Below are 11,272 nucleotides of genomic sequence, written 5' to 3'. Positions count from 1 at the left end.
AGCTGTCTCAAATTCCTTGATCACTTTCATAATATCAGGGTTGACTGAGTTGGACCCAATGCCATACGTGAGAGCCGCACATGTGTTTCTATAGGTCGGCTTAGGGTTTACAGTGATATAAAAGTAGTGTTCAATTCCATTTTCATTTTCATTTCCAATTTGGAATTTCACATTGTTGTCGGCTAAGCGGCAGTCTTAATGTTAGATCCATTTCTGTAAAATTGTGGTTGATTTGAGTGTTCTCGGATGATTTTAGTCTCATTGATCTTCATTCAATCTATCTGATTGATTTTATTATTGATCACAAATCAGTTAATTTATATATTATTTATGGAGGAGCAGAAGAAGAAGGGAATCCTAACCCGGTCTAAGAGGAAGCTGGAGATGGATGATGTTCCAATTGCGTATATGGAGGAGCAGAAGAAGAAGAAGAATGAAAACCTAACTCTGGGGAAGAGGAAGATTGAGATGGATGGCGGTCCAATTGCTTCTAACAAGAGATGGAAATTGACTGCTCATAGAACAGCAACAGCTGAATCTCCTCATCAGAAACTTCCTCATGAGGTAATAGTTGATAATATATTGATAAGGCTACCAGTTAAGAATCTTTCAAAAGAATGTGCTTTAGTCTGCAAGTTATGGTATAAATCAATAATACATCCTCACTTTATATCCTTATACACCTTATTTCAATCTCGCCGCAACAACAATAGATATCCAAATCTCACATTGGATATTCTTAATTCACGATTTTTTAGAATTAGACATCTACAGCAATGCACTTTAAGGTTAGATATAGATGATGACAATGATAATGATGTATATTATTTTCGTAAGATGACTGATCTCTGCATTTGTAAACAAGAACTAGTAGGTCATTGTAATGGATTACATTGCTATAGAGCATGTCTTGTCCATGGACGATGTTTCTTTCATATAACAAATCCTAGTTGCAGACCGGAAGACTTTATGGCCGCAATGTATCCAGTGCCTGATAAAGCTATCATTTTTTGTTGTGGTTTCGGGTTTGATTCTTTAGCTAATGAATACAAAATTGTCCTTGTTTACTCCAATACATCAACTACTTTAACTGATATTCATGACAAATTCAAGTGCATGGTTTTCACACTGGGAAGCATATCATGGAGAGAGTCGTCTACTCCTACTACCCTCCCTGTTATTGCAGTTAGTGCTGGAATTATACAGGAAAAGATGAAGAAGAAGGTGATTTTGTCAAGGATGAGTTTTTCTAGATCAGCTATATATGTTGGTGGAGCTCTTTACTGGAGGGTACTTACTAGAGATCAAGGGTTTGGTGATAACAAAGAAGAGGATCAGGAGACGGAAATGCTGCTATGTTTTGACATTCACAATGAACAGTTTCAACTCATTTCTCTTCCTCTTGAATGTAGCTTAAAGATCAAGACGGGGACAACGACAATAACTACTGAGCAGGAGCAACAGTTAATTGATCATCGTCTTTTGGAATTTGAAGGATCTCCCTGTATAGCACGTCTACAGACTGGTGAGCAAAGGAATAATGGCAACTGTTGTTGTAAGGTTCATTTGTATGTATTGAAGGACAGAGTCAATTCAGAATGGAGCGCAGAGATTTTTGATGTTTGTGATAATACTAGTATGATTCAAGATATGTCTAATCCTCCTCCATGCATCATAGCAACAGCTACTTCTTCTACGACTGCGACCACCACCACCGTCACAACTACTATTACAGTTGCAGCTGCAGCTGCCACTACAACTGCTACTACAACTACTAGTACTACTACTCATGCTCCTCAGCCAATAACACAGATAATGTGTGCATCTGATAGAGTTATCTTGTACTGGTTTGATAACGTATGTGTTCAGTTGTACGATTTGAGGAGAAAACGTCTCAAGATGGTGAAGTATTCGCCTGTCGATCCCACAAAAGAGGTTGAGTTGTTTAGCTGCAAGGTAAGGCGCCGTGTCTTCCTTATTGATGATGTTGTTGATGTTGATAAACTTATTTATTGTAGACGGGATCATATCGGCTATAAGCTCCATAGTTATGTAGAGAACTCTCTCCCTCTTAAGATCTTCATACCAAAAGAATGTACTATCTTGCGGGATTACATGAACTGGTTGCTTGAAAACAAGGATATAGAGGATGGACTAGGTTATGTATATACGGATGGAAAAAATAGAACGCCAGAATTTCATTGTTTTTGCAAGAGATTATCCAAGGAAGGGTCTCGATAAAAACTCATCTTCATTCATCTCCAATGAAAGACAGAATGTTTCTCTTTCTTTCTTCAGGGTCAGCCACTGGAGGAAGAAATGAAATTTTCTTCTTGTTGACGATGCCTTAATACTCTGAACAGGTAAGCTTCTATTCTCTGCGGTATAAAAAGGGTGGTTAAAGATTTGCAAGGCCTCGTGTAGTAGTAGAGGGGTAAGGTCCGTGGGTGGTATACCCGTGGCTGAGTCGGAAAGTGAGCCTGCATCAGGGATCAAAAAGATTATCAAGCCATTATAGTTTATCATGAATCCGTTGTTAAGAAAGAAGATTTGATATTTCCTTGGCAAACAAAGTTGCTCGCCTGGTGGTTCTCTACCTCCCGTTCTTCATGTATTATGACCTCTTTATCTTCTTTGCTGATAGAGGTCTAGTTTCTTAGTTTTCTTTGTTGCTTCTTATTCAGCTGTTTGTGTTGTGTGCGGAAGCTTTTTGCTTTGCACCTTAACTTGGTTATGTGATAAGTCAGATTCTATTGTTGAGGCCCGTGTGTTTTGCCTTGATAATTTATAATGGTTCACAAGGGGCTTATTTTTCTTGTAATTGAGACGTGATATATTTCGACAATTCCTACGGACAGCAGGATTTCTCTTCCTAGTTTCATTAGGAAGGGAAAGAGTCAAAATAAGAAAGAGTTTTTACTGGTACTTAACAACAAGGAAAAAAAAACAAAGAGATTACATTCAATTAGAAACACTGATGATCAAAAACATTAGATCTGTCCTCTTAGTTTATACTACTACTATTCTTCGATCCTTCAAAATGATTCCAGATTACTTACTACCTTTGCATATATGTTCAAAAACTGAAAATCTAAACTTCCCTTCTACTGCTTAAACTCAATTTCTTCTAAATCAAAATTCAATCCGTCGAATCCTTACTCTCAACTTTTCCTTCTAAGGTAATAGAGTGCTGCCATTTTATGAAAGTTAGTTCCAGGAGCTTCCGCCAGCTCGCCCAAGCTTCATCCTCACTGCTCTTCAAAATCATTTGGGTTCATGCGGCCATCTTTGATTCTCGCCGATTAATCCAGATGCTCAGCTTTCGAGAACTTAGTGAAGTATTTACGGTGAAATCGGGCCGTGTCTTCCACACATTCATGCACACAAAAATCCTGCAAAAAAATCAAATGAGAATTGAATACTGTTAATACAATGATCTCAAACAGGACTAAGTAAGCTCTATTACTTGCAAAAACAAACAGACAATGAAATCAGCAAAGTATTAACAAAAACCCAAGCAAGACATAAGGATACAACATCAGAATTTAAGCCAAAACTTTTAACTCAATTATACTTGCAAAACAACAAACCAAAATAGAATACTTACATGATTTCTGAGTTGGTCTTTAATAGCATCCCAATTTCCAATAATGGCTGGGTTGTGCTGCTGATTAAACGCTATAATGGAAGGTACCACAAAAGAAGCAACTCCGAACCACTTAATGTAGCCAGGACCAGAATTCAACAAATCAAACAGTTGGTGAGGAAAACGTGGAACATTAACCTCTAGATTTGGTGGATCATCAGGATTTATGTCGTTGTCCTCTAGATTTTGCTGCTGATCTTGCAGATTGAGAAGATTTTGTTGTTGATTTGGTTGCAGGTTTTGTTGATTGAGCAGATTCTGTACTTGATTCACATGATTTTGTTGTTGATTTATATATTCTCATTGAGTTGAATTTGAGGCACCACTCGAACCCGTGATTTCCTTCTTGTGGTTTTAGATGTACTCCTGGCATTTACTAGACGCGCTGCTTCAGATTCTGCTGCTACGGCCATTTTTTCGAGTCTGGTACGAGCATCTACAATCTTCTTTAGGCTTCTAGTCACAGCTCCTGTCGTACGGACAACCAGCTCCTTACTCTGCTTTTTCTTTCGCCTTTGATTCTCAGGCTGTTGATTCTCTACATTTTGATCAGGGTTTTGATTCTCTACGGTTAGCTCTGTGTGAGATGTAGAGAGACCCGTGTTTTGTGTTAGATCGGAGTGAGAAGTTGAGAGAGCTTTTTGTGTTAAATCCGTAGAAGGATTTTCTTGATCAAGATCTGTGTGAGATGTTGAGATATCGGTGTTTTGTGTTAGATCGGAGTGAGAAGTTGAGAGAAAGGTTTTCTGTGTTGGATCTGTAGAAGAAGGATTGTCTTGATCATCAAAAGCAATTGTATCAAATTCATTGAAGAACTCACTGTCATGATCACGGATGATGGGGTTTTCAGTTAATTGAGTATTTGAGATCTTAAGACTGTGATCGGTGGCTGGATTTCTGGTTACGGTGATCTCAAACCTCAACCCTTCCCTTTTTCTCTCAGCTTCATTCAGATAAGAAAGATAATCCTTCCTGAGACCACTATACATACTCTCCAACTCGGTTAATTCAGCTTTGATGTAGGCGATAGAAAAATCAATATCACCCACAGCTTGATCATACACAGCCCTTACTTGAGATTTTGCTTTGTCAAAACCATCACCAACCCTATCAAATCCAAACATCATGTCATCCACAAACTCATTTCTAAATATCACATACTTTGAAGAATTGGGTTCTCGACGTGATTCCCCTCTAATCTCATCCGCCATGGATACTCTCAACACTTAGATTCAGAATTGAGGAAAGAAGCTCTCACCAGAAATTAGAAAAGAGAAGAAAAGACTGTTTCCTTTATAACCGCCAAAACCCAATTTGCCGTCCTAAATAAGCAATGTTGCTTGTCAACAAACCCTCGTATGAATGAAATGTATGTACAAAATTGACCTTGAAAGTTTTGATATACCGACCGATATCCCTAAAATCATGACACCAAGCCGTAAAAATAATATCAATGCGATGTACGAAATTACCCTTTAAATTTTTAACAGGGCGTTATGATCCTGGTCAATCAAGGGAGCAGATTTACCCACGACAGATGAACGCCTAATTCAAGGTTGACCAACCATGCAAATAAAGCAGCTTCAGGTGAATAAAGCAGCATCTAAACACTTGAAAGATAAAATCTCATATCCTCAAATTTCCGCTATTTCTTCCAAACTCTTTACTTTTTTTTTCTGTTAGTAAATCAGCAAACCATGCAGCAATTGCATTGGCAGCTGTTTCAGCTAGTGCAACAACTGCCTGTAACTATATGCGTTATTCTCCAGCTTGTATTTTTCACATTTTAAATCGGGAAGAATGAGCAACTATGCTCAAAACTATCAAAACCATATTTGCTTTGAATTTTAATTTAATCTAAGATATTTTCTTATAAAAAAAACACTTAAAAAACCTCTACAAATAAATCTTCCATATTAGTGGCTGAGATAGGCTTCTTTGTCTTTAGTTTTGTGAAATGACCGTCTTGGTGAGGACATTTAACAGTATATGACTAGTTTAAAAAGGATAGGAAAAATATTTAAAAAGGAAACCAAATTCACTCGACAATATACTGTTGATTTAAAATTTACAAACTTGGAAAACCTAACTTACCTTGTTTAATTTTGTGGAAGTCCAAATTAAATTTGAAAATCGATTAACTATTATATTATGATTTTTTTCTTTTAAATCTATATTATAAGGGACAATGGTGTTTTTCCATATGGACAGTCATCTACATTTCAGACATATAAAGGACGGTTCAGTTTGAATCATATGTTTGGGTTTTTCAATTTACATTTTTAGCATATAAAGAAGGGTTGAGATTGAGACACTGATTTAAGATTTTCAATCTACATTTCCAAGGGTCTAGATCAAGCCACATATTTCAATCTCCACTTCACCCTCCCAATGTCATTTATTTGGAGTTATTCTTCACATTCAATGTGAAACTATTTCTTTTATTGTAAATTAAACTCTCTCTTAATTCATGCTTCAAAAAAAATTGAAATTAACACCAGAAACAAACGTAAATATTAATTACGCCTGGTTTTTGGGTGGAGAAACTGCGTCTAACCCCAGGCGAGGTTATAATCTCTTCTGGGCCAAATGTGGCGACCTTTTTTAATTTCTTTAGCATTTGGACTTTAAAAATCTCCCCATTCCGACTCATTTTTTCTTCTCACTATTTAGCTATTACAGCCACGACCGTTAAATGAATTGAATTTTCAAATTTTTTTGGTTTACTTTGTTCTTAAGTTTAAAGAATGAGATTGATGACATGTGATAAGATTCTAGCCAGGGTTCTTACCGGAAGGGGCAGACAAATCAGAAACTAAGGATAAACCTTGATTAAACTTTTCGATATCCAAATAATACCCATATTGAGTGTTTATCTGTTTACACTTTTACTCCACGAAAAACTATTTACATGACTATGATAATAAATAAAAACAAATAAACAAACAAATGAGGCAAGCAGATGGACAAATTAATGCCGCGGTAACTCTAATAAGCCATCCTTGGTCACGTTTGTGGCCGAGTCCTATCATTCCTGTCCTCAAGGTTTAAGCTGCGACCAATATGTCATCATTTGCAAATTACATCTACTTGATCAGCCAACACCGAAGTCCGAAGTTGTCGTCAGAAATAGAGCCCTTTCCAATTTAGGGCATCAAACACTCTTCGAGCTGTGGACTGCTGCCTGTATGCTAGTTGCAGACTGCTGCATGTATGTCGAGGAGTTTTCGTGGATTTTGCATCCAAATAAGAAGCTGTAGTTGGAGTTGCACGCCTCTTGGGCAGTTCATCCAAGATACAAGCTTCGGCAGACGTGATATCCAGCTCCTTCCCAGGAATATTAGGCCACCTATCTCTACCACTTGTAGCTACCGAGTACCGACTGATCTTTTACAGAAAAATTCGGTTTTGTCCCATTAATTCGGGCTAACTCAATTTTATGGGTCCAATTACCTTCCCTTTGCCTCTATTTATTTCAACCATATCATTTGACAGTAACCACTTGTAAATCCATTTAATTTAACTATTTCTTGAATCTTATTTTCCAGAATCTTTTTACTCCTTGCATCCTCAAATTTGTCTGCAAAAGATGTTCCATACAACAATCTACTATTAGCAACGCAACTCGGATATCACATTTCTGTCAACTCCACCAATGGTTTCCGAGCCGACAGGGTGAAAAGGAAGCTCACGAATTGTAATCTCAGTACCATAACGAGCTAAAGTTTTAGAAGCACAAACATCCCACTTACCATTATACCCACTTAGAAAAGACACTGGTGCAGAAATATTTAAAATCCATCCCTGCTCAAGAACACCCACCAGCAGTACACAATGGAACTGTGCATCATAAGTTGCGGCTGATTTCCTCCTCTAGCAAACCACAAACTGGAATGCTACAATGGTGAGAAGAATTGCTACTAACCTTGCAAGTATACAATCGATACAGCTATATCCCCATATGTAAATGGAACAAGGAAGAAAATACCAAGCGAAATCAATTTTGTATGAACCTAGCGATGAGTTATAACAAGAAGTAGCATACGGAGCATAGTTAAGTGTGTGCAAATTAATCCAATTGGAATGAAAAATTCTCTTCCGAATTTTCTCAACAAGTAAAAGACAGAGCCAGGAGGAACTCATTTTCTGTAAGATAGAAGTGATCTCTCACATTTATGAGAACTGAAAGAAGAATTAGAAGATACTCAAACTCCTTCAAGTGTATTGGCAGCACCTTCCCATGCCCATTTTCCATCGCATCCACCTTTCGACAATTCGCCAAATAGGACTCACATGGCATTATGTAAACCAATTTGGAGTTGCAAGAGAATATTATCATCATAACCGGTCCAACTCCACAACATATTCCCAAGCATTCTACCCAACTGTCCTAGTGGCTTTGCAATCTCAACTCATATAACTAACAAGAGTAATACAAATTCAGTTTTCACAAACATTTCAACAAACACTTCCGGGGCATTACCAAATTCAATTTCCCTTGTCACTTGAAGTATCAATTTAAACCAGAGAGCCAACTGTAATATCATATCAAATAACTTGCAAGCATTATGCTTCTCCCCGTTTTTGACAAACACAAACACATTTGAAGACTCAAATAACACTTCTAAACAGTATTCAGGCTTTCCACTGAGTCCATTCATCCAAATTGACCTTATAAGAACAATCACACAAGAATTATTTGTATCAACATAGAATTCATAAGCACTAGAAAAATAAGAAAACCCCTTAATAGTCTCAAATCCTTTTCCGCGATCGAATAACATTCGAGTATAAACATGAGGAAGAGAAAAATATTTCTTACAGATTAATAGGACGTTTCTATTTATCGCCTTCAAGTACTTAAAATTCACCACCTCAATAGTTAACTGAATCTCCGCTTGTTGTAGCTTAGTACCATCTTACTAGAAGAAATTTCAATTGGAAGACCTTAATTTCAATAGAATTACCCAATTCAGTGATGGGTTTTCCTTCATGTTGGTTTAGGCTTATTAAATTGTCTGCATCAAAGAAGAACGAAGGAATCATCTCAGAATCAAGAGATTTATCCAGGTTTTCTTCCGATGAAATTGAGAAAACTAGGCTGAATTCTGCTACCAATCTTCGTTGCTTCTATAAACTCTTCTTTGTAATCATCTTGACAACCCATTTGACTCAATTTTGTGAATGACCCAGCTGGTTCATCATAATGATTTCTACCAAATCTTTTAAGCAAAGCAGTTGAAAACCCTACCCAAGTTTGTATTGGCTCAATCGATTTTATCCATTTATACCACTGTAAAGCCTTACATCAAAATGAAAACTTGCAATTTTAACTTGTTGTAGTGGTGGTGTTCCATAAAATTCGAAATACAATTCAGCTTTATAGATCCAACCTTCAGGATCAGTTCCATCCAAGAATGGAAGAATTAATTTCTCAACTCCATCAGTTTGTTTTCTATCACTGGATCTTGTATTCACATATGAAGATGCAGAACTAACTCTCTTATAAATCGATTGCTAGATTCAACCATAGATGATTCCTGATTAGTGAGACCTAGTAAATGGGTGACGGACTCGAAAATTACACCTGGCCTGTCTGGACGCGCAGTTTCCCGATGCGCCATTATTACAATATTTATTGGCCCTTAACGCTAGGTAAATGCATGTTCATTTTCCCTTGCAAGCATGTTTGTGGAGCAGGATGCAGCTAACTTAGCTTCCACTCTGTTCCAACTTATCATTGTTCTGCAAAGGGTAATAAGCCTTGCCTCAACGTAGGAAATTCATCACTGAGTTTCCTATATAGCTGAGTAACCGTCATATTGTCGAGTCTTGTCCAGGCATAAGGCATGCCTTGGGCCTCTTTACTTAATTTAGGCATTGCTGAGAGCATGCACTTGTCTTCCTCGTGCCAATGGTGCATCACTCAGGCTCATGCCGTACTTTCCTTAGGCTTATGAAAGCTTCGCTAACTTGCATATCTATGTAGCTTACTTTCGAAGCCAAGCCCAATGTGCCATTGGTCATGCCTAAGTCAAACGCCTTGATAGGAAGTATGAGCATACAAGGAATGGAATGCAACTAGCCTCATCAAGTTTCCACAATAATCTCCTGCATCGAGCTACCGAGCCAGATGATATGAGAGGCCGGAATGCCGCAATCATCTCACAATTAGATGATATGAGCGACAAAGTTTTGAACCGGCAATGCTGCAACTCATTGCGGCTTCCTACATACCCTTCCCTACTCTAAAGGGATCAAGCACAGACCGTAATTCATCCACGAAGGGACAAGCAACTTAACCCAAATTGTTTGTAAGGTCGTGGCCAAACAATAATAGAAATGGCCTAGTCCATATAGGTCGTTCCGTCAAAATGCATCCAAGTGATGCTTATCTGGTCCGCAACATGATATAATGATTCCCATGCTTGATATGCTCCATTGAAAAGTCTACGCAGCTATAAATGAGGCCTCATCATCATTTATACTCTTCTGACTAAGCTATGAAGCTTACTTGGTGCATCGTCCGCATATGCACCTTCAACCAACTAACCACCCTATATATGTTAACTTGACATTTTTACAACTTAAATTAGGGGAACAAAAATCATTCATCAAGTCCCAAGACCGTGATGGCCGTACATGACTACCCTTGGCCAAATGCGGTCGTACATTCAATTCTGGCTCACATGCCAGTTCCAATGTTCTTCCATGATGGCTGAACATTTCCTGAGCCAAGCCCAGTGAAGGGCCGTGATGGATGCATTTTCGGCTTTGACCCATAAGCCACTCTAATGTCCAGCCGTGATGGTTGTACATTATCAAGGCTAGCCTGCTCTTGGCCTAAGGCCAATGACTTACGTAATGCGTCATTGTGGCTCTACTTTTCTCAAGGACATCTACCTAACTGACCTAAGACATCCTTTGATGCGAGATTGGCCTTTGGCCAATATAATTTACAACTTACACTCTCTTGATGCCATATTGGCCTTGACCAATGTGCCCACGCAATATGACATTTTGACAGCGTATTGGCCTTGGCCAATGTTCATTTTTTCCACGCGAAGGAAGGTTTGGATGAAGCTCCATCTCAGGCCATGACGCATCTCTGAGCATGCACCATGCTAAAAACACGGGGTGTTACAAAATGCTTCTTCATCACTCTCTTGACTGAGTTTCGGCATCGGCGGCTCTGATACCAATTGATATATAAGAATCCAGCCAGGGTTCTTCCCGGAAGGGGCAGAAAGGCCATAAACTAAAGATAAACCTTTATTAAACTTTTCGATATCCAGACCAATACCCAAACTGAGTATTTATATGTTTACACTTTTTCTCCACGAAAAATTATTTATATGACTAAGATAATAAATAAAACCAAATAACCAAACATATGAGCCAAGCGGATGGACTAATTAATGCCGCGATAACTCTAATAAGCCAGTTTTGGTCACGTTTGTGACCGAGTCCTATTAAAATGATACAAGTTCGTACTTTCTAAATTCCGTAGCCGACTTGTTCAAGTGCTAGCGAATTTTATTGGTCTTCTTTGGTTGGAGTTTACCTCCTCCGACCAATGATTGTGATCAAAGCACAAACGCTTAAATGAATGAAAGTTTTTGATTG

At 38.1% G+C, this 11,272-nt stretch overlaps 2 protein-coding genes and 1 long non-coding RNA gene across 3 annotated transcripts; 1 reads left to right on the top strand and 2 right to left on the bottom strand.

The window, feature by feature from the left end:
- The first annotated feature begins 160 nt into the window (after positions 1-160).
- On the top strand, positions 161-2,821 carry LOC113321722. Its single transcript, XM_026569628.1, has 2 exons — positions 161-564; positions 1,114-2,821. The coding sequence occupies exons 1-2, from the start codon at positions 331-333 to the stop codon at positions 2,239-2,241; spliced, it is 1,362 nt and encodes a 453-aa protein (XP_026425413.1). The 5' UTR covers positions 161-330; the 3' UTR covers positions 2,242-2,821.
- A 483-nt stretch (positions 2,822-3,304) lies between these two features.
- LOC113320202 lies at positions 3,305-4,961 on the bottom strand. The gene is made up of 2 exons (XM_026568139.1): positions 3,608-4,961; positions 3,305-3,392 (listed from the first exon to the last, which is right to left on the bottom strand). The coding sequence occupies exon 1, from the start codon at positions 4,855-4,857 to the stop codon at positions 3,937-3,939; it is 921 nt and encodes a 306-aa protein (XP_026423924.1). The 5' UTR covers positions 4,858-4,961; the 3' UTR covers positions 3,305-3,392; positions 3,608-3,936.
- A 1,532-nt stretch (positions 4,962-6,493) lies between these two features.
- LOC113323858 lies at positions 6,494-9,238 on the bottom strand. The gene is made up of 2 exons (XR_003347885.1): positions 8,469-9,238; positions 6,494-8,317 (listed from the first exon to the last, which is right to left on the bottom strand). It is a non-coding gene; the product is annotated as an uncharacterized LOC113323858 (long non-coding RNA).
- Positions 9,239-11,272: the final 2,034 nt, after the last annotated feature.

The sequence above is a fragment of the Papaver somniferum genome, chromosome 11 (genome assembly GCF_003573695.1).
Source record: "Papaver somniferum cultivar HN1 chromosome 11, ASM357369v1, whole genome shotgun sequence".
NCBI classification, from domain to species: Eukaryota; Viridiplantae; Streptophyta; class Magnoliopsida; order Ranunculales; family Papaveraceae; genus Papaver; species Papaver somniferum.
This window is presented reverse-complemented; position numbering and strand designations above follow the sequence as displayed.

Excerpts from the sequence above, each read along its gene's own strand:
- LOC113321722 (XM_026569628.1), top strand. The coding sequence starts at position 331 with ATGGAGGAGCAGAAGAAGAAGGGAATCCTAACCCGGTCTAAGAGGAAG. Across the intron at positions 565-1,113 it reads ATCAGAAACTTCCTCATGAG|TGCATGGTTTTCACACTGGG; the intron begins GTAATAGTTGAT and ends GACAAATTCAAG.
- LOC113320202 (XM_026568139.1), bottom strand. The coding sequence starts at position 4,857 with ATGGCGGATGAGATTAGAGGGGAATCACGTCGAGAACCCAATTCTTCA.